At 40.4% G+C, this 26,519-nt stretch overlaps 4 protein-coding genes and 1 non-coding gene across 5 annotated transcripts in view; 3 read left to right on the top strand and 2 right to left on the bottom strand.

The window, feature by feature from the left end:
- Window positions 1-163: 163 nt before the first annotated feature.
- Window positions 164-3,098, bottom strand: aplnr2 (apelin receptor 2). The gene is made up of 2 exons (XM_042496684.2): window positions 2,873-3,098; window positions 164-2,674 (listed from the first exon to the last, which is right to left on the bottom strand). The coding sequence occupies exon 2, from the start codon at window positions 2,490-2,492 to the stop codon at window positions 1,125-1,127; it is 1,368 nt and encodes a 455-aa protein (XP_042352618.2). The 5' UTR covers window positions 2,493-2,674; window positions 2,873-3,098; the 3' UTR covers window positions 164-1,124.
- Window positions 3,099-5,294: 2,196 nt separating this feature from the next.
- Window positions 5,295-8,209, top strand: LOC121950627 (endonuclease domain-containing 1 protein-like). Its single transcript, XM_042496688.2, has 2 exons — window positions 5,295-6,137; window positions 6,277-8,209. Exons 1-2 carry the CDS (start codon window positions 5,844-5,846, stop codon window positions 6,880-6,882), a joined length of 900 nt encoding a protein of 299 aa, XP_042352622.2. The 5' UTR covers window positions 5,295-5,843; the 3' UTR covers window positions 6,883-8,209.
- A 153-nt stretch (window positions 8,210-8,362) lies between these two features.
- pus7 (pseudouridine synthase 7) lies at window positions 8,363-18,731 on the bottom strand. Its single transcript, XM_042496683.2, has 17 exons — window positions 18,599-18,731; window positions 18,303-18,413; window positions 16,885-17,181; window positions 16,713-16,797; window positions 16,273-16,389; window positions 15,448-15,592; window positions 13,335-13,446; window positions 13,157-13,234; window positions 12,836-12,964; window positions 12,576-12,701; window positions 12,397-12,458; window positions 12,149-12,309; window positions 11,104-11,230; window positions 10,499-10,600; window positions 10,112-10,241; window positions 9,831-9,922; window positions 8,363-8,962 (listed from the first exon to the last, which is right to left on the bottom strand). Exons 3-17 carry the CDS (start codon window positions 17,169-17,171, stop codon window positions 8,826-8,828), a joined length of 1,890 nt encoding a protein of 629 aa, XP_042352617.1. The 5' UTR covers window positions 17,172-17,181; window positions 18,303-18,413; window positions 18,599-18,731; the 3' UTR covers window positions 8,363-8,825.
- A 509-nt stretch (window positions 18,732-19,240) lies between these two features.
- On the top strand, window positions 19,241-19,314 carry trnat-agu (transfer RNA threonine (anticodon AGU)). Its single transcript has one exon. It is a non-coding gene; the product is annotated as a tRNA-Thr (tRNA).
- Window positions 19,315-21,908: 2,594 nt separating this feature from the next.
- The window catches only part of srpk2 (SRSF protein kinase 2), a 78,242-nt gene continuing 73,631 nt past the window's right edge, over window positions 21,909-26,519 (top strand). The window contains 2 exon segments of the mRNA XM_088080340.1: window positions 21,909-22,041; window positions 22,289-22,355. Coding sequence (XP_087936466.1) covers window positions 22,026-22,041; window positions 22,289-22,355 — 83 coding nt within the window. The 5' untranslated portion in view covers window positions 21,909-22,025.

Genomic DNA, 26,519 nt, shown 5'->3' with positions numbered 1-26,519 from the left:
ACGATCAGCACATATCAAAGAAAAGTTTTATGCAGGTTGTCAAACAGTTCAATGGTGCGTTAGCGCCATCTTCTGGACGGGGTCTGGTACTTCTGCAAAGGAGACCAATGGAAACCCGTATGATGTGAGAAGCAGCTGGCCCCCAGGTATTTTCACATAATCTAATCCTAATTCATCTAATCTGGCCCCCATCCAACAAAAGTTTGGATACCCGTGCTTTGTATGAACACCTGTCTTAGAAGTCTAAAACCTGCGTAGTTTATGTTTTATGTTTTTGTTTTGGTGTTTTTAAATGTTGTCTTACATTTTGTCACTTTTTATACCCCTGGAATAGCATTATTTAAGTCTGACTGTATTTTTTTACAGCTGTAATATCAGGTGAACTTGACACTGAATGTAAATGCAATGCAGGTGTGTGTTACTGTAGTTTGAGTTGTTTATCTCGTCGGTTTGGAAATTGTGTGTTTTTTTTCCATGGTCCTTTTTTATTTATCTTTAGTGTCACTTTCTTGGAAACCTTTTTTTTACAGATATAGGAATATTTCTGTCTGTTTGTAAATCAATTGCAAGTATACATAACTTTTTTTAACTTCAACATCAACAAAAAAAATTCAGTCACATTTATACACACACTGGTTTTTTTTATAATTAAAAGACATGTGACTTTATGTAATTCTTGTTTTTAATTTTAAAAAAATAACAACAACAGTGCAAGTCAATAAACAACTCAGGGTGTTCTGTGGAGTACAAAATATAAAATCAGATCAGATGACATGAGATCATTTGATCTGGAAAGACATTTCTGGGCTCCACAGTCTTTTAGAAAATGATGGCATCTCCACTGTGGGAAATGTATTTGGAAGAAGCGAATTATGTACGTGAACTCATGAATGTTTGTTTGATAAGGATGTTTATTTTGAAAATGCTGACCTTTGACACAGTTTCTTTTAGAGTCTGAGTTTAGGCCACTTTGAAACTCAGGTCTATTTAAAATATCTTCAATAAAACTGCTGAAAAAAATCATATAATGTCAACAACAACAAAAAAAAACAATTTGATGTCCTCATTCCTCAGTGTGATATTAGATAGGATTTTTTTTTTCAGTAAAGCAGTTATCTAAGCAGTCATCTCCTCTCCTCTTCCCCTTCCTCTGTCCTATCTGCTGTTTCCTCTTGTGTTCCTGTGGGAAAAGCTGAACTCCTTTCCTCTCTCTCCTCTTCATCCCTCTTTCCCTCCCGTCCCTCTCCTCCTCTTCTGCTCATCCTGCACAACACTAGAAGAGCTCCTCTGCATCTCTTCCTGAATGAGGGGTCACAGGCAGCATACAGGAGAGGGTTGAGGCAGGAGTTGAGATAAGCCAAACAGGTGACGTAGGGCTGAGCAGTCAGTAACACTTGATCCAAAGAGCAGGAGTATGGGACAAAACCAAACTCCAGCAGCATGGAAACAGTCTTATTAACATGCAGAGGCAGCCAGCAGAGGAAGAAGGCCATCACTAAAGTGATGATGACCCTGAGGAGTCTTCGCTGGCGCCTGCGGTCCGGGCGAGGGCCTCGTCCAAAATGTCTGCTGAGGAGCTGGGCCAGTGAGCAGTAGCACACCAGCAGGATAACAAGAGGAAACAGGAAGCCAATAAGAGTTGATTTGAGGCTCAAAGCAGCCGCCCACCACATCTCTACCCTCTCTCGATCCGTTTCCTCCATCTCTGCTCCAATCAGCATGGAGTAATCCATCTGACAGGAGAGGAAGACTGATCCAGAGTCAGCAGTGGGATGAACTGTCTCTGCCTCCCAATCATAATCAGATTCAGTGTCCACCTCCTTGACGGAGCGCAGCAGCAAGCCAGGAAGTGCCAGCACCCCGGCCAGCATCCACACCCCACCGAGTACCCACAAAGCCCTGCTGGGGCACCTCTGTGGAGCATGGTGGCTGGAGTGCCTTCTTCCAGTCAGAACCCAGTACCTCTCCACACTGAGCATGCTCAGGCTGAACACGCTGGCGTACATGTTGAGCGCAGTGAGGAAGCTGCTGATTTGACACAGTGGTTGCCCAAAAGGCCAGTGGTAGCCCATCGCTGTGTAGACAGCCCACAGAGGGAGAGTCACAAGGAAGCAGAGGTCAGCTAATGCTAAGCTGGCGATCAGAGAGTCTGTCAGAGAGCGGGAGGGACGAGGGATGGAGGAGGGAGAAGAGGAGGTGGTGGAGGAGTGAGAGGAGGGTCTTTGTCCTGAGGAAGATCCACATTTTTCTGTCTCCTTCTGAGAAAATGGCCCTTGGTCTAATCTACCAGTGCAACACAACTGTCCCCCCGTCCTTGTTCCCCTCCCATCGGCTCGATCCAGGAAGGCCCACAGCACCAGGCTGTTTCCAAGGCAACCAACCAGGAAGGCCAGCAGGTAGACGGATGGGATGATGGTGAAGGAGGGGGACCAGTCACTGTAGTCGCAGTGGAAGAGGGGAAGGGGGGAGGGGGAGGTGAGGAAGTCTGACATCTGTGCGTCTGTCTCCTTGTCTCCTTGTTTCTATGAAAAATCATGTGCCATTAAAATCACTCAAGTTTTGTCCAAACAGTGTCTTAAGGAAAAAAGTCCAAAGTCCTGCACTGGTACAGTTCTGTCCCCAGATTCCAGTGGTCTTCTGTTCAACGTCACTCCTTCCTCAGTCTGTTGATGGACTAAAAAATTGACAAAAGACAAAGAGATTGTTAAACTTTTGCAGCAGACACAAATACTGTATACTGTGCATGCACAGCATGTAATAACAAGGCAAAGTAGATGTTAAATGTGTGTTTTTGTCCGTTTCCCTGTGCATAGCTGTGTCTTTAATAAAGACTGAAAAAGCACCCTTAGCTATCCTAAATGAGGACACTTACCTCAGGCTACTTAATCAGCTTGGACGATAAAATCCTTTTTAAGATGATGTGATGATGATCATTGTGGAGCAAAATTTAACCACTGTCTTCTCTTTTTTCACTTTTTCTCTGTATCGTGTCCTCCCATGTCTCTCTCAACATCTGTGCTGGCTGAGGAAAGTGTGTCCTCCTCTTAAGTCTGAATATATAGCAATGCCCTCTATTCACACATACATTTGCACACACCCAGAACCCTCCTTTCTCTTGTCCTGAGACCAGACCACCCCAGCAGACAGCTACGAGACCTGCAAACACCCCCTCCCTCCAACACAAACACACACACCTCCCAAGAGACACAATAACACTGCCCCCCCCCTGCAAACACACACAAACCCGAGACACACAAACAGATGACACAAACAGATCCCCCACAATCCTCTAGGGCTGCTCATATTCTCTATGCACATACAGTACACAAATGTGTGCAAACACTAACACGCTCTTTTGTTGTGTCTCACATGTTCAAACACACACAGTGGATATAGTGGTCAAATGTAACAACCCACACAAAGCACAAACAACCTACAGCCCCCAAACTCTGACTGCAGTATCAGAATAGAAGAGTGAATGTACTTAAAAAGGACCTTTAAACCATTATTCTGTGTATAACTACTGTAAAAAAGAACAATAGAGACAGATTTCAGATGGAAGTAGATGCTAATCCACAGCTGTGTTGTCTCTTAAGGAGGCTGCAGACTCACAGTAAAGAAATCTATCAGCACACTGATTCAAGTAGCCTACTGCAGGCATAGGCCTACAGTTTTGTGGTACTTGTACTTTACTGAAGTATTTCAAATTCATACTACTTTACACTACAATGCCTCCCACTCAAAAAAGCCTGGCCTCATCCTGTTCCTCCACATCTGCACTCTCAGTGTATCTGCACCGTCATTGCAGCAGGGAAAGACTACAGCAGCACTTTCTACCTTTTTTTTTTATAACATTACAACTTCACAGAAGACCTTTTTTAAACCTTGGCTTGTTTAAAAGTATATTTACTGAATACAGACTGTCTGCATAAAATGACCTCTGAAAGGTAGATGTAGTCTACGCCCCCCCAACTTCACCTTCAGAGATGGATGGATGGGTGGATGGATGGATGGTTGATTGGATGCATGGATACAGCCTAGGTCAGCCTGGGGTTACAGTGTAAACAGAGAAAAATTTCAGATAGTAAACAGGAAGGGTTTGTTTCCAAAGGGGCAGAGGTCACACTGCCATCAACCTGTTGTTATGGAAACAGATGTTTCCAGAAACATTCCAGTCCTTTCTTTCTCAGAAACACACACACAGACACACACACACACACACACACATAAAGCTTTAGTAATTGAGAAGGAAACTGCAGGCAGAGCTTCACGGTGGGAAACAACAGGGGGACGGATTCACTGCGGTGTAACAAAACACTGTCTTCTGAAAACGGCTGGTATTGATAGTGTACTGAATCCCCTGAATTTTCTTCCAATGTAACCACAAAGTAAACATTTTTCAATTTTAAATGACATGTTACCTGATTACGGAAAAAATCGATACACCTATTAATGTTCCCTTCAGAATGAATCCTACTGACTCCTACTTAATTGGCATTATCATCAGGTCACAATGTTAATTTGTCAGATGTTTTGGGTTATGACCAAATTCCTGCAAAACTAATAACATTTTCTTCAGCCTCAGCAGCAGGTTACTCCATCTTTGGCAAAGTTTCTAATGTTGCACATGGTAAATAAAACTCGCTACAAAGCAAGATGTCATTGCACATTAGCATGGTGAATTTAACATTAAGCTACAAACAGTCTTAACAGAGACACGAGCGTGTCTGAAGACTCTCAGTCTTGTCAGTAGCATTCTCTGGAAAACCGTAAAAATACTCTGTAGATTCTCCTGCTGACACAGAGTGAATTAAATTGCACCTAAAGCAACTGCACCCTAACTACCAGAAAGATATTGCTATTCTTTATATATTTAGCGAACCATCTACTAGGCCAGACAGACTTGCATGCCTATAATGACTTTGTGGCACAGATGGAAGCTGTAACCTCTGAGTTCATCTGACATTAGCGCGATGAGGCTTGAATGAAGGATCTGAAATATTAAACATATCAAATGACTGTAATGGCCTTGATATTGCCTTTTTTTTCCACTGCCGTTATTTATTAATGGCTTACAGGAACACTTAGTGTAAACAGAACAGAGTCATCATTCATTTGATCAGTAATTGGTCAAATGTCTGCTATGAAAAAGGCTGATTTATGGAAGCCCTGAGGAGCGAGTGAGATTTTTTTTCTGGTGATTTTTTCATTTTTTCTCGCATTTTTTTTTCTTGCAAAAATAAAAAAAAAATCTGGCAATAAAAAAACCAATTTTCTCAAGTTTTTTTTCATGTGTGCAACCAAGTGAAAACGTTTTTTTTATTAATTGGTGAAACCAAGAAAAACAAACATTTTTCTCGCAAAAAAAATAATTCGTACACATTTTTTTTCTCACTTGCCTCTCAGGGCTTCCATACTTAAACTTTTGTTGACTGAATTATCCCTCACCCCTCCTGAACATGATGACATAGTGTGGTCACATAATTCCCACATAACCTTTCTAACCACCTCTCCAACACAGGATCAAGACACAGATTTTATAGATTTGCCTAGGTTGTGTTGCTTTGTGTGTCACTTTGACGGCAATTTGAGTCTTTTGTTGTTGTTGTTTTGTGTCTCTTTGTAGTAATTTTGTGTCTCTGAGAGCATTTTATGTGCCTTTATGTGCCTGGGCCTTTTCAGTAATCCATCCACGCACATCTGATAGTTTGGCTACTTGTAAAATGTCAAAGATAAGAATTTGCATATTACGCATGGGATGAAATGAAGAACAGAAGAGGCAGGACACAGCAGGACGACGTTTCAGAGTAATTAAACGCTCTGTGGAGACTGAACCATTTGTCATGGACTTCTACAGAACAGATCAAATGCTCATTTGTCTTCTTGCCATTGTGATGGCAGCGGCAGAGATGCAGGAAAACCTCTCACCTGAGTGCAAACAGTTCCTGTACATGGGCACGCTGCCCAGAGGCCTTGAGGAGCAGCCTTTTAAAAAGATTTGCCAGTTCTACAAGGGCAGACCAAGATTTGTCACTCTGTACGACACCTTAAACCACATCCCTGTTTATTCTGCGTACACCTTTAAGCGTTCGGACGGCTCCAAGAAAGTTGATGTGCCTTGGATGTATGAGCCACAGGTAGGAGCTGAGTGTTTGGGATCTTTCCCTCCTTTAAAAAAAAAAGCTGAATTTCCTTGGTTTAGGTGGGAAAATGTGTGAAATTGCTGTGAAAAACAGTTTTATTTTATTTTTACTATGTCATTGTTTATCCTGACAGCTCTCCACAGTGTCTGACTCTCGTGAGATGCAGCAGTTTCCTTCAGAAAACGTCCATAAGAGTTTTGAGGATGCTCAGGCCGTCCTTGAGGACTACTCTAACACCGTAATCTTTGAACGTGGTCAGCTGAATCCAGATGAGCACCAGGCTGACCCTGATGATAAAGCAGCCACCTACACCCTGACAAATGTGGTCCCTCAGGTCCGAGAGTTCAACATTGGTCCCTGGAAAAACTATGAGCACACCATCCGCAGGCGCCTCAACAACTACTGCCGTGGCACCACCTACGTGGTCACCGGGGTCACCACCTCAGGGCACACAATCCGCCGCCACAACATCAACCGCCTGGGCATCCCCACCTACCTGTGGTCGGCTTACTGCTGCATTGATTTTGACCACAATGCACCGTACTCAGAGCGCTCAAAGTTTCCTGCATTTGCAGCTCATGGGCTCAATGACAGGGAGGATAACAAGGTTCAAGAGATGACGGTGCAGCAGCTGGAGGACTTCCTGAAGAGGGTTACTTACGTTGACAGCTCCTTCCAGATCTTCTATGACAACTGCGTGCCCCCTAATAGTGCCAACAGTGCCCTGCACCTGCCTTAAGAAGACATAGATAGATTGATGCTCACATTAGTGTCAGTAATATTCAACATTAAGTGGGAGATTAGGAGATAAAAATCATTTATTATTTTCAAAATTCATTCATTTTTAAAATTTGCCCACGTGACTCAATTTGATTTACATTACCCAACTTATGTAATTATTAAGATGTGATTAGAATGACAGTCATATCAGGTCAATATTGATACTGATATTTTTTTAATCCTCTTTGTAACTTAAGTCAGTTTTGAAAACTTGTTCAATAAATTGCATTATTTCAACGATAACATATTTAAAAATAAAATTGGCATTTGCATTAACAAGCTATTTTGTGCATAAAGTCACCATAAAAAACAACCCATACCCCTACATGGTTGTTCTCTTCTTTTGCTCTCAGTTTATCTCACATTAGAACTTGTAATGACTGTGAACGACACCTGCCTCTGTAGGCCTTTTGTTCAGCACAGACAGATTAGACCAACAGTTTTACATTTTCACACACAGCCTCTTAACTGTAGCACCACTAAACATGTCTCTTATGAAAAGCCACAGACGTCAGGACAAACTAGGCTAATATCCAGGCTCTAATTTTTGTTATTTTGATCCTTTACATCAAGTGTGTAGATTTGTTTCAACATGACGACACATGAAACTTCCCCAGGGAATGTATAGCATCAAACACTTAATTTCTTGCATTCTGGTGAATTTTTATGCATCAGTGTTTGCCTTTTCGAACGTGTCCCCTGCATCCCCCTCCAATATCTACTCCTATGCTATACATTTCAAGAATGTTTTCATACAATTAGAGTTTCATTGAATAAAAAGAATTTGGGTTTCTCTGCCTCACAACAGTAAACAGCAATAACTTAAGCGTTTCTTTATGTGCTTCTGAATTTTTTTGTGGTAGGCATTTTTGTTTACATTTGGATCTCAAACTGTACCATTAAATGTGAACTACTAACTAAAAAATCATAATATTTCCCCAGTATCTCCCTTGTGACTTTGTCCATTATTATTATTATGTCAGGATCTGGTAAGACCTCTTTAGTACAGCCATCACAGATGCTGCAAACAGTATCAAAACATAAAAAACAGTGAAATGATCCAAAGTAGGAGGGCAGACACAGCCCCAGGGTGACTGATATGATTAGTAACCGCATTTAGTTTGAGAGTGTAGCTGCATCCTGCCAGCTGGCTCATGCCACAGAGCCAGATGGTCAGCTCCACTGTTTTGACCAGCAGCAGACTGATAAGAGCCCAAAATACATTTCACATCCTTAATTGGAAGCAAAATTAACTCTGACTGCCAGGAGAGGGAGACAGTGTTAATGTATTTGTTGTGTCGGAAAGACCTAACCCGAATAATCTTCGTTTTCTGTGTAATATAAAAGGTGCATTGAATAAAAACTCTTATTATGCAAAGAAAACAGCAGTATACTGACCATACTTGCATCCTAATAACACACAATGAAAGACAGACCACTATAAACTCAACATTTTTAATTCCTCTCCTCAAGACTTTTTTTCAATTCACACTTTCAACACAAAGTTAAAAAACAAAAACTCGTATTTCTGTACAAAGAGGTCATGCTGAGCACCCTGTGCAGCAAGGATTACTGTATGACACAGCAGCACCCGGAACGCACAAAGTCGATTTAAATCATTGTCAAAATATGCTGAATCATTGCAGCACAGAAGAGCAAGTAAAAACCTTTTTTTTTTTTAAAAAAAAAAAACAATTTAAAAAAAGAATTTAATAATGAATCTTTGCTCTTTGTACTTCAAAGAAATAACCTTTTGGCTTCAGTCAGAACCTCATCACTCTCTCTCTCTCTCACACACACACACAGAATACACTTAAAAACACTCACAACAGTAAGTAGCCACAGTAGACAGGTGCTTTGCCTGCAGCAGCAGTCCGGTATGTGCCAGAGTGTGTTTTGGTCTCAGTTGAACCAGGTGGTGTTAAGCTGTGTCTGTTTCTTGATGCTAGTGTCCAACTTAAGGACCTCTCTGATTGCCATGGTAGCGTAGGTCGAGGGAGGCAGGGAGAATTCCATCCGCAGAGCCCGATACTTCCCCTCTGTTGGAAGAAGGAAAGAAATACTGTACCAGACTGCGAACAAAGATGGCTGTCAAAAAACTGTCATCTTATGAGAAGCTACTGCTGCGTGATTATGAGCAAAATGATTATCACGATTATTCTGATGATTATTCATTGATTTTACGGACCAAATATTTTTATTGCACCTTCGCATAAATGAACTGTGCACTGCTTTCACTTCCATGCCGTGCTCAGCTCCAGCTAATGCACAAATCTTTTGTTGCTTCATTGCATACTAGCCAGGGAGGTGTTTTTGCAAAGCATTATGATGTCACAGTGAAGTTGACCTTCGGCCTTTAGGATATCAAATGTCATCATTTCATCCTATTAGACATTTGCCTGGAAATTTAATCAGATTTCGTGAATGAATAATGAATTCTTGAGATATGACCAAAAACATGTTTTGTGAGGTCACAGCGACCTGTGACCACCAAATTCTAATCAGTTCATTGTTGAGTCAAAGTGGATTTTTGTGCACAATTTGAAGAAATTCCCCTCAAGGTGTTCTTGAGATATTGTGTTAACGGGAATGGGACGCACAGATGGACAACCTGACGACATAATGCCTTCGGCCATGGCTTTCACCACCGTGGAGGCATAATGAAGCTTTTTTTGTTTTAAACCTCAAATGAAAGCAACAGAAAATGGCTTCCACTTTCATATTTTGCTACATTCCTGATAATCAACAAATTAAAAATGAATTAATATACGACTCAAACTAAGGATGTTCTTCAACTGAGTTCAGTGCATCTCCTAGAAGAAAATAACCACAAAGTGTGTCCATAGATTTGTCCAGTGTGTTACTACTTTTAACATACAGCAAAACAATCCTTAAAAAACAACTTACCTTTATTGAAGACAGGAGCAGGTTTTTTCTCCAGTATCTCAAAATCACTATGCACCAGGGAGATCCTGGGGTCATCATAATGAATCACCTCCCTGCATGAAACAGACAGAATTAACCCAACACGCACTACGCTGTCACAGTATTAAAGAACAACTTAAACATTCAAATAAAAGTACAGCTTCTGCATTAAAACACTGTTGGTATAACAGCACGGAGAGCTTCATACAACAGTGCAACAACACTGTTAGAAATAATATGTGTATATGTAATTTGCTGCTAACCAGCTGACATCACTGGGTCGGATGATGATGCGTCTGTAGGCTCCAGCCAGAGAGTAGTCCTTCACTTTGTGTCTCATGTTGTCGATGTCCAACCCGTCTGCAGAGAGCAGCTCTCTATAACCTTTACCCACTGACAGAGAGACACAAGCATTACACTTTATTACATATTCACAACCAAACTTTTTTTTTTCCACTGTATCAGTCTTACTTGAATCATGTATGCCCATTTAAGCCAATGTAGTTTAAAAGCCCTGTACTGTGTGTCTGTGTTAGCTGGTGTTACTGTCCCACACGTTTGTGTTCAACCACTCCGTATTATTTTCACAGCTATCTTTTCATGCAACATGCAAATGAATGCAGTCAAAATCACACAGAGCTACTTCTTACCGTGATGAGAAGGGTAGATGACGTCAAACCCAGGAAGTGGCATCACAACGTCATGGATGGAGCAGCTTTCAGCCTCCTCAGCAGACAGTGCGTGTGCTGTGGCTTCATGAAACAGAGACAGCATTTTCCTTGAAATCCCATGGTGCATGTCTTCCATAACCAATACTAGTTTTAGTCTGTTTAATAAATGTAATGATATAATAATAAATATAAATTATTGGTTGAAAATTGTTTTTTTCTTCTGTAGACTTTATCTGGGTAGCAACAAATTGACTACTTGGGAATGCTGTGATTTGGCTGCAGTTCACTTCTGGCTACACAGAAAATGCAAAATAAACTACATTACAATTTTTTTGTCCTTTAAAGCTGTAGTTAAAGCCATAGTTTGACATGTCGGGAAATTATCTTATTTGCTTTATTGCTAAGAGTTGAGAAGTTGATGAAATTACAGATTCCACTCTTGTGTCTGTATGTGAACTACAAAGTATAAAAACTACAAATATGCAGTTTTCAGGTAAGAAAGCAAATAACAAAAACGTCCCAAAAGTGTAACTATTCCTTAAACAAATAATATTAGCTGGTGGAACAAAATGTGAAATTCTTACTTCCTTTGAGCACCAGGTCTCCCTCCACAGCCTTCAGGCCAAAGGCTTCGATTCTGCGGCTCACCATGGTGTTCCACACCACACTCTGATAGCTGTGGATGTACATCAGACGGTTGTTGCGAGGGATCTAAAAAAAGAAAAGAAAAGAAAAAAACACTCAGAAAGCTGTTTCTTTGGATGTACATAAATCATCAGTGAACATGATGTTCATCTGTGGAGGATTTAATAAATAGAAAGCTCTTTCCAAACAAGAAAACAACACATATTTAACCTCGGCATCTGCCCAGTACAATAGTCATACTTTCAGTCAGTTTGGTTATGAGATCACTTTGAATGGCTGCATTACTTATTTTATATTCTACGTGTTTGCACACATTTTCAACCTATTATCAGTAGGGCTGTAATAGTTTGTGTATTGGTATTAAACTGTTCAAGAGTCACAGTTCGGTGCACACAACTGCTCTCAGAATACTGATAAACATTATACAGAGAAAAAGTTCCCAAGCTTGAGTTTCGCTTGGAAACTTTTATCCAAAATCCATCATCAACATATGTTTAAGTTAGCATAACAAGCAGATGAGCGTGAAAGTCAGTCACACTAAAGCAAGTGCCAATGAACCACTACAACCAGAAGACCCATCTATGGGTTCCCAGTCAGGTACAACAAAAACAGAGAGGGAGTTGTGTTTAAGACATGGATGGCATGTCGGCACTGCTTCACCACAGTAAGGTCTGTGAAAAGATACGCACACAGCATGCTACCACGCAGTCGACAGCGTCACCCAGAACACTCCACCTAATGCTTTTTTTTATATTAATGTTGTTATGTTGTAATACAGAAGTGTTTGACATGTTCCTCACTTTTATAATAAATATAGTTTTCCAAAGTTGTCAGTAGGCAAAATGTTACCTCAGTCTAGAGCAAGAGGACTTTGTCCATCTGTGACACAGAACCCTGACTCCTGTGCCGGGGTACAAGGTAATCAGCAAGTTTTAATGTTACTTTACATCCCTATTTATTAGTGTTGTTCATAAAAAAACCAACCAGTCCAAAAGCAGAGACGATGTCCTTCTTGCCATACATGGACAGGCCTCGCAGCAGCTGCCCCTCCACACAGCGTTTGTTGGGCAGCTTTTTCAGGGCTGCCTCTGGGTCCTGAGTCTTTGCCCACTCCTCCCTGCAGCGGACTAGAAATTCTTTCTCCGCTAAAGAAAGCAGTAAAGATGAAGGCTGTTCAAAACACTTGCATTAAAGATGGAAGAAAATATTGTTAGGAATAAGAAGTCCATTACCTCCAGGACGAGGCTTCAGAATTAAATCCACCACCTCTTTCCAGTTGTTTTTCAAGATAGCCCTGACCCAAAACAAAAGGAGAGAACAACATTAGAGTCAGAACTTATGCCATGTCTTCAATCATATCATCATTTTTTATAATGTATGTCGACAGTATCTCCCCATGTCATGACCTTACCTGCCAACTTGTTGTGTAGGCACAGCCGTGGTGCCAAAGCGCTGCATGCCATAGTAGTTGATGAAACCTGTCTGCCTGAGGGAAGTCATGGCCTGATGGACCTGCTCATCTGTCCCTGAGATGTTCCTGATACACAACAACACCCACAAATAAAACAACAATTAGTACAGTCATGTAACAGGCTTCGAGCACAACAGTAAAAGAGGGACTATAATGTTACAGTAACAACAGTTAATTGAAACATCGTAACCTCTGCTGACCTGATGACCACAGTGAAGTGGTTTCCCTGCAGCTCTCCCAGCTTAAGAGGGTGGTTTTTGTAGCAAAAGTTTCCCAGCTTGAGGTTCATGAGGCACTTGTTGAGGTGAGCCAACCTCTCTGCTGTGATCCTAAAAAGAACAGGGAAAAGGTTTTCTTAATTACTGATCCTGTACAACGAGCTGATACGCCAGAGATCGTCTGCCGGGTAGCAGCAGAAACACCAGGCATGTACCACCAGTTTAAAACCATCCATAGACAATTTGAAAATGAATGCACGGAGCAGTTAATGTGACGACTTGCTGAAAGTGTTAGACACTCACTTGAGCACAGCAATCTCCTGCACGGTGATGGCTCTCTTGTCCTTGGTTCCCATGTAGGAAAACATGTTGGGTCTGACCCTAGAATGACACCCATAATTGGAATGATATTGTAACAAGCAAAACAAGCTGCAAGTCTGTTTTTAATAGTAAATCATGATGATCTGTACTGCATTCATACCTGAGAAACTTTGAAAGCACATTGATAGCATCCATGGTGTCCTTGTTCTCCTTGTACAGCACAAAGTGGCAGAAACTGCCACGGTTTTTGGGCCAGAAGTGTTTCCTTGGAGCTTTTATGAACACAGAAAAAAAAGGTTGTACTGAAATGTGGAGTAAAAATAATTGAGCTAAACAATCCACATATTCAAAAATACAAAACACTTAAAAGACACCAGTTAAATTTTAACAATTTGATTTTACTTCCGTGTGGTTTCCTGTAAAAAATAAACTACTTTGTGATTGCAAAAAAAATGATAGAAATAAGTTTAAAAGGTATAGTGTGTTTGATTTATGGGGATTTAGTGGTATCTAGCAGTGAGGATTGCAGATTGCAACCAGCTGAAACCTCAAGTTAGAATTCCTTTGGGAGGTTTTTTATCAAGAGCTAAATTATCTGCAGAGGTCTCTTCCTCTTCTAAACAAATGTACCAGGGTATTAAAACTGGTATAAAACACAGAAAAAAGCAGTTTCATGGTACAAATCAGTGTTTTTCATAAACAGTTTGACATGTTGCAGATGGGCTGCTCACCTAGCACCTGTTAATGTATGCTCCACTATTTTCTCTGATGACTTTATGTGTGCTCACCTTATTTCTGTTTCAGAGTTTTTAAATAGGAGCCAAATTTTCCAAAGAGGTATCCTTCTCAAACAAATGGACCCCGTGATTTAAACCAGCAAGACACAGAATAAAGCAGTTTCATGTATAATAAAAAAAAGTGTTTTTCCGACATGGAGGGGGCTGCCAACTATGGTGGCCGACACAAAAGCGTGAATTGCGTTATCTAGAGTAAGAGTTTGGTTTGTCAGCTCTGGGCTACTGTAGAAACATTGTGGAGTAGCATAGTGATCTCTGTAAAACCACAATTCTTATTTTCAGGTGATTTACAGACTTATTATATTATATTCAATTTCTGACAATATATCCTCCTAAATTAGGGGTCGACAGATTACTGGCCTGGTTGACTATTGGGGCTGATATGTGGCATTTTGGCGATTATCCGTATCACCACTTTATTTTAATGATTGCCTATAAAATCAATTAATTAAAAAGTGCAAAGAAAGTGTCAGCACGGGAGGAACTTTTACTATGTAAAATCTCTGCGATTTATTTTTGTTTATTCATTATCAATTAAGTTTTCACTTGACTTTATAAAAAAAAGTTGGTGGGAACTTTCTGTATGTGATGCTGAAAGTTTTGGTTTTGATTCAACATTTGTGAAAGGCATTTTCAACAAAGTTTTGAGTTTGTTATACTCATAAGGATAAAGATTTTCATTTTTATTAGGAATGCATATGGGTCCCACATAAAGTTTATCGGTCTCATTTACTACTATCTAATAATCAGTATCAGTATCGGCCCTGAAAAACCAATATCAGTCGACCCCAACTGAAATTCTTCACACTAGACCTTTAAATTATTCTTTCAAAACCAAATGGCATTTCAACCACATCTAATAACTGAAGCCTGACTCCATGTGGGTTCTGACCACTTCCTCTGTGCTGTGTGGACAACAGGTTCTTACCTGCAGTTGCTTTGACCTCTATCCACCAGAGAAGAGCAAAAGGAGGATAGAATAATGTTACTAAGAAAGAGATGTTTCAGGACCGAGGGGCGAGTTGTCAGGGATGAGATCTCATGCATGGGCCTGAGACGTGATATTAACATGGTTTATGCAACAAGGGTACAGGGCTTCTTCAAAGCACCACCATACTGAATCTTTAGCACTTTGCTTATCATCTTTTTAAGCGTTCATTCTGACCAAAGTAACTCAAAACTTAAAATTCAGCATTCCACTGAATAAAAAAGTCAGTCATGACAAAAACATCTTCTTGTTTAAAAATCACTGTGAGTAAAGATCAGAGCAGGATCATGCAGGTGTGTTGATCATGCACATGCATGCAACATATTTTACTGCTCCGGAACTCAGCTGTGCCCACATGCGCTGCAGCAGATAAGCCGAAGGTAGACATGCAATAAATTGTTCCTCTCATGATTTAACTAATTCACTGGTCAAGAACTCTGTCCAGACCGGTTAGAGCTGACATCTAGCTCTGTCTCCTCTCCACTTACCTGCTAGAGCTTTCTTCCCAGCAGCATGGTAGGCCACGATGAACTTGCGTCCTTCTCTCTCTTCCGTCTTTGTCTCCAAACCAGGAAACTGAGTCTTGATGGCTTTGTGGACCAGCGTCCGCTTCTCTTTTGTATCGTCCATTACCTGCAGATGTTAATGGAGGAGCAACGACACTAGTGTTGGGTCTGTTTTCACTTTTGCTTGTCATTATGTTGAAATAAAGTGCTATCTAGGCGATGCACCCTCATATTACAACAAAAACCTAAATAAAATGGCAGCTAGCTGGACGGAGATTACCAGGAAGCTCTCTTGAGGTAAATGACCATAGCTCATTACAAGCTAGTCTGCTTGAGATTGGATATACTGTATGTTACTACCAGTAAAGATCATAACATAAAACATGTGTTTTCTGTTTAAAAGGTAACATTACAAACACAGGAAAATAACAAGATGGCTTCTTACCCATCCCTTAAGTGTTTACATCTGCAGTTTGCACAGCTGATACTTATGTGGTTTGTTTACATGATGTAAAACAGGTGCACATTTAAAGGACTCAATGTTGCCAGAGAGCTCCAATGTTATGCGATGTGACGCGATATTCTGTAACTCGTTTGCTGTTAGGACACGCTGTCTTTATGTTCCACTCGGGAATGGAGGTAGAATCAAATGCAACACCTTGTAAAATTCAGTATACCTGTCCAGTCTTGTGTTTGGCTTGATATCAAACCAGTTTGATGAGGGACACATTTTTACACACTAAAAGTGCACCAAGTAAAACTCAAAATGACTGATATCATGGAGAGATCCAGGAAGTTCAAACTCACCTCAATAGAGACATTGTCTTCTTTGTTCTTAAAGAGCTGCAACTCTCCAAGCTGCTTTTTCTGCTCCTCAGTCAGCACATCAGATTCCTCTGGCTGTGGTTGAGCCTCTGGGGCTTCCTAAATTAGAATAAACCCAAAACATGTGTAACTTAATGTGACAGCTGCTTTCCACAAAGGTTTCTTTCATTTCGATTTTGCTAACAGTGTCAATATCACAGTTCTAACCATTTTTATCACCAAGTGTGTGTGTTCAACAAATCTGAGACTTGCTAAATCTCCCCACTGACTGGGTACCAGCCGATAAGAAATGATAGCACAATTAAAATTCTTACTTGAACTCCCTGATACTCAACTAGTAAATTTAACCATATTCATAAAATCTCAGTGACAGAATAACAGAGAAGTAACACTGGTAATTAAAATTTAACCCAATGTCTTACCTCAGCCTCTGCAGGGACCGAGAGGTCATCTAAATGCACTGTCTTGCCTTGTTTGTTGATTTCATGCACCACAAAATCAGAATATCTGATAACAAAGCACATTACATTAACTGTTAAACAATCCAAACTGAGACAAATGATGCAAACTATTGAATGACTCCGGAGGACAAACCTTTCCTTCAGAATCCCTGAGAAGCCCTCGTGGTCACTGACGTACTTCAGGATGCCGACATCTAACTCGGTGAGGCCGTGCTTCATCATATCAGCGAATGTCTCACCGTCCTCCTCTCCATCACTCGCTTCGCCCTCGGGTTCTCCCTCCTCACCTTGGCTGGGAGCATCTCCATTCTTGTCATTCTCCTCGACTTTGGGTTTCTTTGATGGCGTGTCTTCCTCTTCATCCTCTGGACAGCCTCTCTTTTCTCCGACCTGGACAGCGACAGCCTCAGACTCAGCCATCGGAGCAAAGCTGAGACAACAGAGGCAGAGAAACTATGCTGTTATTCAAAAGGAGCCAGAAAATACAACCATTTAAGGGGTATTTCACATGAACTTTACTTGTCATGGGGAGTACACCAGCTAACAAAACAACTATATAATGTTTTCAGTCATCAGGCTTATTTTTGGGCTGCAGTAAGAGAGCAACCTTTTTAAAAAAATATTAAGTATTTTTGCCTTTACTGAGTGACAGCACAGAGCTGACAGAAAACGAGAGATGAGTGCACAAATCAACATAGGTTTCCACCTAGACACAAAACTTGTGATGTAATAATTATATCTTAAACATTTTAAACCATTCACCCATCAAGATGCCCTGAGAGAACAAATATCCAAAAGAAAAGCCTGCATTACGAACTAGGGGTATAGGGTTTGCAAAAATAATGGGCAGAGGTATAACAAAAGATGCTCATGAGTTGCATTCTGGGAAATGAAGGAGCTATCTTATTGTTTTTAAGACTCCTATTAGCCCCTAAATATCAGTGACAGATCTACTGAATATCTGACATTTTTATGTCGCCATTAATAGTAATAAGTTGCAGTTTAACATTGAGATAAGTAAAAAATAAAAATGAGGTCAAACTCGGTAGAGTAAGCCTACCATGCTTGTTAAAATCTGTGCATGTTTTATTATTTCGAATGTTTCATGTGCAGTTATTTTGGTATGTATGGTGTTGTCACCAAGACTCTAGGCCTTGGTTTTTTTACATGACTGGCCACAATGTTTATTAAACAATGTACTCGAATTTTGTAGCAGTGAGATTGAATTTTCATAACACCGAATGGACTAAAACTCAGGATACCTCGACTGAAACTGCATCAGTGCTGACCTTTTGTCAAGTCTCCCTTCTTTATGACAGTGCAACAACTACTGAGGCACCAAACAGCCCTGTGGGGTTTATATTATCCAGAAATGTCATTTTGGTATGATGTTTTACACACCTGAATCCACGCAGAAAGCTATGACTGCAGCATTGCAGTCGCATCAAAATACAGATTGTGAGACTGCTCACAATGTCTTTCAATGTTTCTATGACAACAAACTGAACTGACATTAACAGGCCTAGAAAACGATGCTACAGACTGACTTACTGTTTGAGCTGAGGTGGACAGAAACGGATGTGGATATGTGAAGCACGTCTCGCCTCCCAGCTGCCAAACCCTTGCAGAGACTTCTTACAGGACCCGAGTTTAACGCAGGCACTGAAAAGACATAATGTACATAATGCTGACCACTCAAGAGTTAGCAAAGCCGCTAGCGCATTCGCATTGTCATATATTAGCTAACATCCGCTAGCGATGCTAGCAGCAAAGCTACGCTTAAACCTTGGTGTATATAACAAACGAAAAACGTTGGTGTGTCTTGTTAAACGTCTGACTGAACTTACCATCGTATGGTGAAATACAGAAGAGCAAAGGCAGCTCTGCACGCCAGCTTTTCCTCACACACGTGTATGTGTGTGCGTGTGTGTATGTATATAGTTGGTTCCGGACCGGAAACAGATCCTCCCTAAAGCCCACCCACTGCATTCGATTGGTTCGCAACCTGTTAATCATTAAGTTTGCAAAAATAAAAAATATACAGTCCCGAGATTGGCGCACAGACTGTATAAAATAAATTGGCGTGGCTCGAAGATTCACAAGTCGATTATATACACATTACACACCACAACAACAACATTAACAGCACCACTTCTAAAATCGGTGACCTTCGTAAAATGTTAATCTCACACGTGCGATTATGTTTCGTAATATTGTAATCACTGCAAATTACACAAAACAAGTTTTGTTTTTTTGTTTGTTGTTTAAATTGAGCTGTGGTGGCTGTCTTCACCCGATTTATAATTTCATTTAATAATTTGAGCAGACTGCAAAACAAACAGGTAGGTTTCAATTTATGGGAAAAACAATGCAGGAAAAAAACAAGAAAAATATGTGAGCTAAAATCAACAAATGATCACCACTATAATCATCATCATCATACAGTATAGATATTCTCTGAAATATCAGCAGCAACATCGCCATATATCGGCGCCGTGGCTTAGTTGGTTAAAGCGCCTGTCTAGTAAACAGGAGATCCTGGGTTCGAATCCCAGCGGTGCCTTTTCACTGAGTCAGGTAAGTGATGTACTGTCTCCAGAGGCGAAGCTCCTGAAGGTCAAGATAACACGCGACATCCAGTATATGGTGAAATAGCACCTCTTAAGTAACTGTTCCTACATAACATAACCATTACAAAGGTATTGTATTGTTATAACCTGCATCCTGTTCCCCCTACACAATTCTCCACCTCTGACAAACTTCTCCTCATTAACTAATTGAATGGTTTGACTCATATCTTTCATGTTTGACTTCATAAAATGCTGCCTCTGTAGCTTGGGCTTTTGATGTTGCTCCTCTTTGTAAGTACAAGTGTGTCTGTGTTGACCAGTAGTCATTTATCTTAATATGATGCTGGTGTTTGTGTTCTTCTTTTGGCAGGTAAAGAAAATACTGACTGATAATTATGAGATGAACGGTTTTCAGTGACAGAATCCAAGATGAAGTTATTGGTGGTATTTTTTGTAAGGATTTTTAAGACATTTTTGCTACTACAGGGACAAAATGTAAGCAAGAGGGGACAAGGCCTTGTTACTGCTTGCATATACCTACATATCTGACATGTAAAGTTTTTTTTTTTTTTTTAAAGATAAGGGGTTGTGGATTGTAATTATTGTATTTCTAGTATTAATGTACCTCCGCCCTGTAGAAACAAAATACTTTGGTATTTCAGAATTTTAGAGAGCTAGATATGGTGTTAACTGATGTTATCTATAAACATTTTTCAAGTAACTCCAATTCTCCCTAGTCTGTTGGAGAACTGTATAAATACCACTGCAGAAGGCACAGCGGGGCCTGGACTAATAATTTTAAAATGCTGTTCCTCATACTAATGATGGGGCTTTTGTGTAACTCTATGTGTGCCACTCTTTGTCAAAAGTCCAATAAATCTTGATAAAATAGAATAAAGCATAGAGCGTGCTGTATGTAGTAAAAAGCACACAGCCATAAGTAGTATAGAAGAAACATTCTGGGTTTGCTATCAAGTGTTTGTACAAATACAGGACATAAATGTGCAAAATGTAACATAGGTGAGGAGGAGTATATTAGAGTAACTACTGCATCTCAGTTGTCTTTCTTTGCTTAAACTAAATACATTATTTAGTCAGTATACAGTAGCACTCTTTAATATGTCTATTTGACTCAGCAGTAGCAATATGACAGGAAAATGGGGTAGAGAGATGGGGAATGACATGCAACAAAGATCATGCATATTTATCATATAACAAATACAGTTGCATGTAAGAGTTATTTTATTAAAGTACAAAATAAATGTAATTGTAAAAGTTGCTAAGAAAAAAATGGATTACAATGACTAAACATGTTGGTGATTACATCCAAAACTATTTTTTCTGTAAAATATTTCTGTGTAGAAAATAACATTCATATTGCTGATGTCTTTTGGCATATGCATCATTACTTATGACATTTTTTAAGATGGTGACTAGTAATCTGTAACTGATTACATTTCAAAAATAACCTTCTTAAATGTAAACAGGACGTACTTAGCCTAACAAGTGCTCATGCTATGACATCATTCAAACAGCAAAAGGAACTGTAAGATAGAAAGAAATATCCTTAACTTAGTAAAATAACATAAATGCCACAAGTACTTTAAAAGTAAAAGTCCTGTCCAATATGATTTTACAGAAGTAAAAGCACAGAATAGTTATTTGCAAGATATCTAAAAATCATAAGTGCGGAAATGCTATACGACATTATTTAATTATTGCAATGCATGTATATGTAAATTGTGTAAACAGCATTTTGACATTATTTTGATATTGGTTCAATGTGGAACCAGTTATAACTACTGTATATCAATGCCTATTTTAGCGATGCAAATATGTTAAAACAGCTGATCACTTTGTTTTGTATGTAAAATCTTACAGCTGTCAAACTAATGTGTTGGAGTAAGAGGTAATGTTTCTTCATCAGTGTAATGCAGTAGCACTAGAAAGTAGCACAAACTGGAAATACTCAAATAGTACCTGCAGTAGGCCTTCTAGGGAAAACATACTTTTGTAGTAGTACTGGGTTCTTCCTACACAAGTGACAATATTTGTTTTTACATCTTATGTTATTGCACATTAAATATGGAGTGCCCTTAGATTTTTTTATGTGTAGCCTAGTTTTTCTCAATCCAGAAAGAAAATTTGAGCCTAGTAAGCATGACTTTTAACAACACATTAACACTAAAGCGATTCAGTTGATAAATATAAAATTATACTTGAGTAAAAGTACTCAAGAAAAGGTGCTCAGTTAATTTTCACCAATGAAGAAATGAGAGCAACACTTGAGCAATGTATGCTTTTTGAGTGAAGTTCAATATAACCTCTACATGCTCCCTTACATAGAAAAATGCTAATTGAATAATATAAATTGGCAAGTAACACTTAGGCTAAATGTAGGCTAGTTTAATATATGTGAATACATGTATTAAAGCACATTTTAGGATTGCTACATTTTTTTTTAACATTTTCTACTATTCTACCAGAAATGGGTAGGACTGGATCCAGACGAAGAGCAGTGTGCAAATTGGCGCAGGTCCACGCAGGACTGCACACGACTCCCAGCAGAGGGAGCGCGTGTCATCTAAAGGCAGAGGGGTTAGTGTGTGTTTTTAGTGTACAGAGAGAGAGAGAGAGAGAGATTCCGGCTTCTGCCGCTGAGCTGCCCGCTCCTGCCGAGCTGCTGAGGGGAAGAGGAGGAAACATGAGCTCCAGGAAAGGTGCGTATCCCTCAGCCTCTAACTTAACGATGCTACCACACTCCTGGTTGTATTTCACATGAAAGGTGGCGGAAGTTGCGCGTGTAGCTTACCTACCGGGGCACGCGAAACGACGCCAAATGACCCGTGCCAGCCAGATTCAGAGCCTAATGATATGTGTTTGTTTCCCTTCCCCGTCCCTCCTACACCCTTCCCCGGACTCGCACGTCGGTCATGCCCGGGGATAAACACAACCTCACCCCGGCAGTGATGGCCATCCAGGCCAGGAAAAGGAGGCCGAAGGGGAAGAAAGACAGAGCGGGTCACCATCGGAGGTAAGCAGGGCGGCGGCGGTTGTTGATTGTACGACGTAGTGAGAGTGAAGTGTTTGCTTGCCGGGGGTTTGGTTTGTTGGCATTGGGTGCCTCTCGGTGTGACGCCGGGCGCTGCTGCCGGTGCGTCGGCGGTATAGACTGTGCGCACATATGGCAAAAGGCGTGTATTTTCAGCACGCAGACAGGCTGCTCTGGAGTGTGGGAAGTTCCCATTTACGTGTGGGGAGACTCAGACTGGGAATCTGGACGATGAGAACCCAACTTGACTCCCCAACGCCTGTTTCCAGCAACATTTGCACCCTATATTTTACCTCGCCATAGGTTCCACTCCTGATTTTTTTTTGACTGAGGGTTGCAAAAGGAGGGTTGACAGCCCATTTCCTTGGCCTAGCCTGTTTGGGAATCTCTCACATGGTGTCTGATTATGTAACTTTTCTTGCATTTGTAAGAGCATTGTTTTTTAGTGTGTAATCTTGGTAGTCTTGCAGGGAAGATGCACAGGTATCTCGGCGTGAGTGGTTGCATGCAGCGGATTGAGTGTGAGCAGCGCAGTGGCTCTGTAAAGTGCATGCGAATTGGAGTGGGGAGAGTGGGGGGCTTCTACTTCATGGCATGATGCTATTGGAGCGACGTCACCGGCAGAAGAAGAAGGCATCAATTAGGTGATACCAACGGTGCGACCACCCCAGGGGGCTGCTCTGGTGTCTGCTGCATGAATGTGCTGGAATCCCCAAACACCTTCATATTGAAATACAGCAAACAGATGTGTGCAAAAATAGTCAATTCATGATGACAGTTATTCTGGTGTTATGCCTTCAAACATGAAAGCGTGATGCCAGTGGTGCAGTGGTTCCATGTGCTGGATTTTTTCCCTATTTTTTTCCACCCAGAAGCACGTATAAATAAAAAATGAATCCATTGGTAGCTCTGAGATTGGTGACATGTTGTGGCCTTTTGCCCAGTGTATACTGGGATATATACAGTAGGGCTTAACTCTGATAAGGATTAAGCAGGCAGAGAAAATGAGTAACAAAATGATTCTTGATTGGAGATTATTCGTAAAATATTCACAATGAAATAGGGCTGCAACCAGCAATCATTTTCATTATCACTGTCACAAATCAGCTGGTCATACTCTTGATCAGTAATTATTTGGTCTAAATATGCAGTTTACCTCCATGAAAAAACGATTGAGAGGCTCAAACCATGTGTTTTCTTTGCTTGTTGAATGCTGAATAGTAATTGTGTGTCTACCAACTATAGTCTCAGCTGTGCAGTGAAGCAAATTACATAAGCTCATCATCTACGTAGCAGGCGCTTATCCAGGTCTGGGTCACAGTGGCATGAGGGCACGCAGACACACCCACTCACACACAATCTCACTCTCTTTCTCTGACAGTTTCCATCTCTAACACACATGCTCAATTTTAAAGAAAGAGTTCATTCATTCTTAAGGATTGCGATCTGCTTTGATCCAGAATCATGCCTGGCTTCTGCTGAAGGGCTGCACACAGCTGAGGCGAGCTTTGTGTTCGGAAACCACAACAAACACACATGTATTCACGCACACACATTTCCACCACAAATAGACTTTCACATTCGGAGCAATGTGTGCTCCAGTGGAAAAAAGGATCAGTCAATGCATTGCCAGTTTTGATCTGTTCTGATTTAAGCTGATACAGCTTCCCATGTTTGATCTCGTTCATTCACATGCACAGAAATGCATGCACACACACATAAGTGATTGCTGACCGTAGGAAGTGCCTCTTTTTCCTCACTCACCGACTGTGTGCCATACCTGACCTCGCTTAGACTGGCCAACAATCACAGTGGGAGGAGAGATTTAACTGAAGATTAAAAGGAACAGATCATAGTGCCTTGTTGAGGATTTTAGCATCAAGAGCATCTAGCCTCTATAGCATCACAAAAAGGGTAGGAAATTAGCACCAACCACCAGCAAAATGCTGGTAAAATATGCAGGTAGCTGCTAAATTGAATCTCTTCGGTGGCTGGTATATTTTGACATCCAACAACCACATTATTATTATTACTATTATTATTATTATTTATTATCAGCCGGGGTGATATTGTAGTTAAGCAAATGTGCAGGATATGATAACTGTCAACTTTCATGTCACAGTATACCTTAAAACCAGTATGTTGCTGCAACCCTGACCTACATGGATGTTTTCAGTTGGCAGAATCATGCAGGGGCTCATTTGATGAGGTTACCAAAAATTTGTAGTGACAAGAACAGTAAAGGTATCAGGGTAAAAAAAAAAAAACAACAACCATCTGTTGGGTGTGTAGAAACGCTTTTAACTGCAATGCATTTTCTTTCTATTTTATAATATAAATACATGAGATGTATTCATATATATTGTTTTTTTTCTTCATCGCTGTCTCTAAGAGTCAGACTGTGATCTGAGTCAGTGTTTGCAGAGAAGTGATTTTTCATAAAGCATGGCAAGTACAGCAGTTAATCTTTGCTTTAGATTCCTGTGGATCAGGCTTGAATTCCTGCAGGTATTGTGTTTTTGTTGTTGGGAAATCATGCATACAGTCCCATAAGATGCATCACTAACTGCGCCCGAAGGACATTAAATCACTATTGTTTTTTGTTTTTTTAATACAGTAAGTCTGTCTGTTGATTCACACTTTGGTTCAGACAAACAAGCCTAAAAGCTGTTGGAAGGATTTCTATGAAATCTTGTACAGATATTCATGGTGCCCAGATGATGAATTTTTCCGGCTTTGGTTAGCACCTGCCTTGTGCTTTGGTTCCACCAGAAGGCTGACATTTTTGTTTTTTAGTGGATCTAATGTAGTGCCAGGACAAAACGTGCCTGTTTGAAGCAAGACAATTGCTTGGCATCCAGTAAAGCTGCCTGCAGTTTTCCCAAAGACCACTCATCCAAACAACTTAAACGCTCGACACTGCGCTTCCTTGGCAGTATACCTTTCATTTGCAACAGCTAACTGTTAGGAACAAGGCTATTTCCAAGATTCAATATGTTCATTATCAAAGTTACATCACTGATGCTTAAAATATTTGAGTTTGCTCAGAGAGCGAGCTGTACCCAGCATGCTATTAGGAGGTGTAACAGTAAAAGGGGGTTCCCTGTTAGTACTCTACACAGTGAGTACACAACACAGTACTACTTGAAATAAATATCCCCTATATCTCAAGAGCATGCACTCTGCACCGCACTTCCTTCAGATCCTTAGTAATACACCTGACAAAGGTGAAGTCGATTGTATGAAGAGTTGTCAAGAAAATCAAATTACAAACAGACAGTGACTCCATCTGCGTTTAATATTTTGCCAACCGTTTGTCAAAATATGAAATAATGTCAGCCATAGCCGCGATTTTATTTATTTATTTATTTGTCGTTCTTTCGGTCGGCCTTACTGATCTGGCTATTGATATAGTACAACGTGTGTGTGTGTGTGTGTGTGTGTGTGTGTGTGTGTGTGAGAGAGAGAGACAGAGAGAGTGAGATACTTTATAGGAACTGAAGCGTTTAGTGCTTACTGGTTTTGAGGCACCTGAGTTGTTGTGTGTGGTACAACAGATTGAGGAACAAAAAAGCAAAGTTCCCATTCTTGCAGCATCTCTTAACCATTTAGTGGTACACAGTCGTACTGTGTAGTTTTTTTAAATAGAGCTTAAACTACAGATTCTTTTCATTAGCCTGTTTATCAATCTGCTGATTATTTTTTCACGTATTTATTTTCAGCAATAAAATGTCGAAAATGGTGAAAAATGTCCATCATAATTTCCCAAGGCCCAAAGTGGCCTCTTCAAAATGCTTCATTTTTCCAAAGATATTCAGTGAACTATCACATAAGACTAAGGTCCTATCTACATGTATCTAAACAGGTATTTTTCCTCTCTGTTTTAAAAAATTATATCCACATGACCATTTAAAAAAACATATCTCCATCCACACTTGAAGGCTAAAACAATTCCAAATGCTCACAGCGTTAGCTGTCTTCTGCAGTCTCCTCTAGTCACCATAGTAGCCACGTGCACAGACCTTTTTCAAAACACCTACTGGAGATCCCGTTTCTGTTGATTCCCTTTTGATATAAGGATGAATGAGGTCACTCGAAGTTACAAGTAGTGTTCGGGACATGCTTTATTTCTCGTTTTTCTTCATT

The sequence above is a fragment of the Plectropomus leopardus genome, chromosome 7, assembly GCF_026936395.1.
Source record: "Plectropomus leopardus strain MGB_pleo_1.0 chromosome 7, ASM2693639v1, whole genome shotgun sequence".
Classification (NCBI taxonomy): Eukaryota; Metazoa; Chordata; class Actinopteri; order Perciformes; family Serranidae; genus Plectropomus; species Plectropomus leopardus.
Note: the sequence above shows the minus strand (reverse complement) of the source record. Positions and strands in the feature narration are given on the sequence as shown.

Coding starts and splice junctions, on each gene's coding strand:
- pus7 (XM_042496683.2), bottom strand. CDS start 17,171: ATGGCTGAGTCTGAGGCTGTCGCTGTCCAGGTCGGAGAAAAGAGAGGC. Junction 13,447..15,447: donor TGGGAAGAAAGCTCTAGCAG/GTAAGTGGAGAG, acceptor TGTTCATAAAAG/CTCCAAGGAAACACTTCTGG. Junction 13,235..13,334: donor GTGCTTTCAAAGTTTCTCAG/GTATGAATGCAG, acceptor GTGTCATTCTAG/GGTCAGACCCAACATGTTTT.
- LOC121950627 (XM_042496688.2), top strand. CDS start 5,844: ATGGACTTCTACAGAACAGATCAAATGCTCATTTGTCTTCTTGCCATT. Junction 6,138..6,276: donor CTTGGATGTATGAGCCACAG/GTAGGAGCTGAG, acceptor TTATCCTGACAG/CTCTCCACAGTGTCTGACTC.
- aplnr2 (XM_042496684.2), bottom strand. CDS start 2,492: ATGTCAGACTTCCTCACCTCCCCCTCCCCCCTTCCCCTCTTCCACTGC.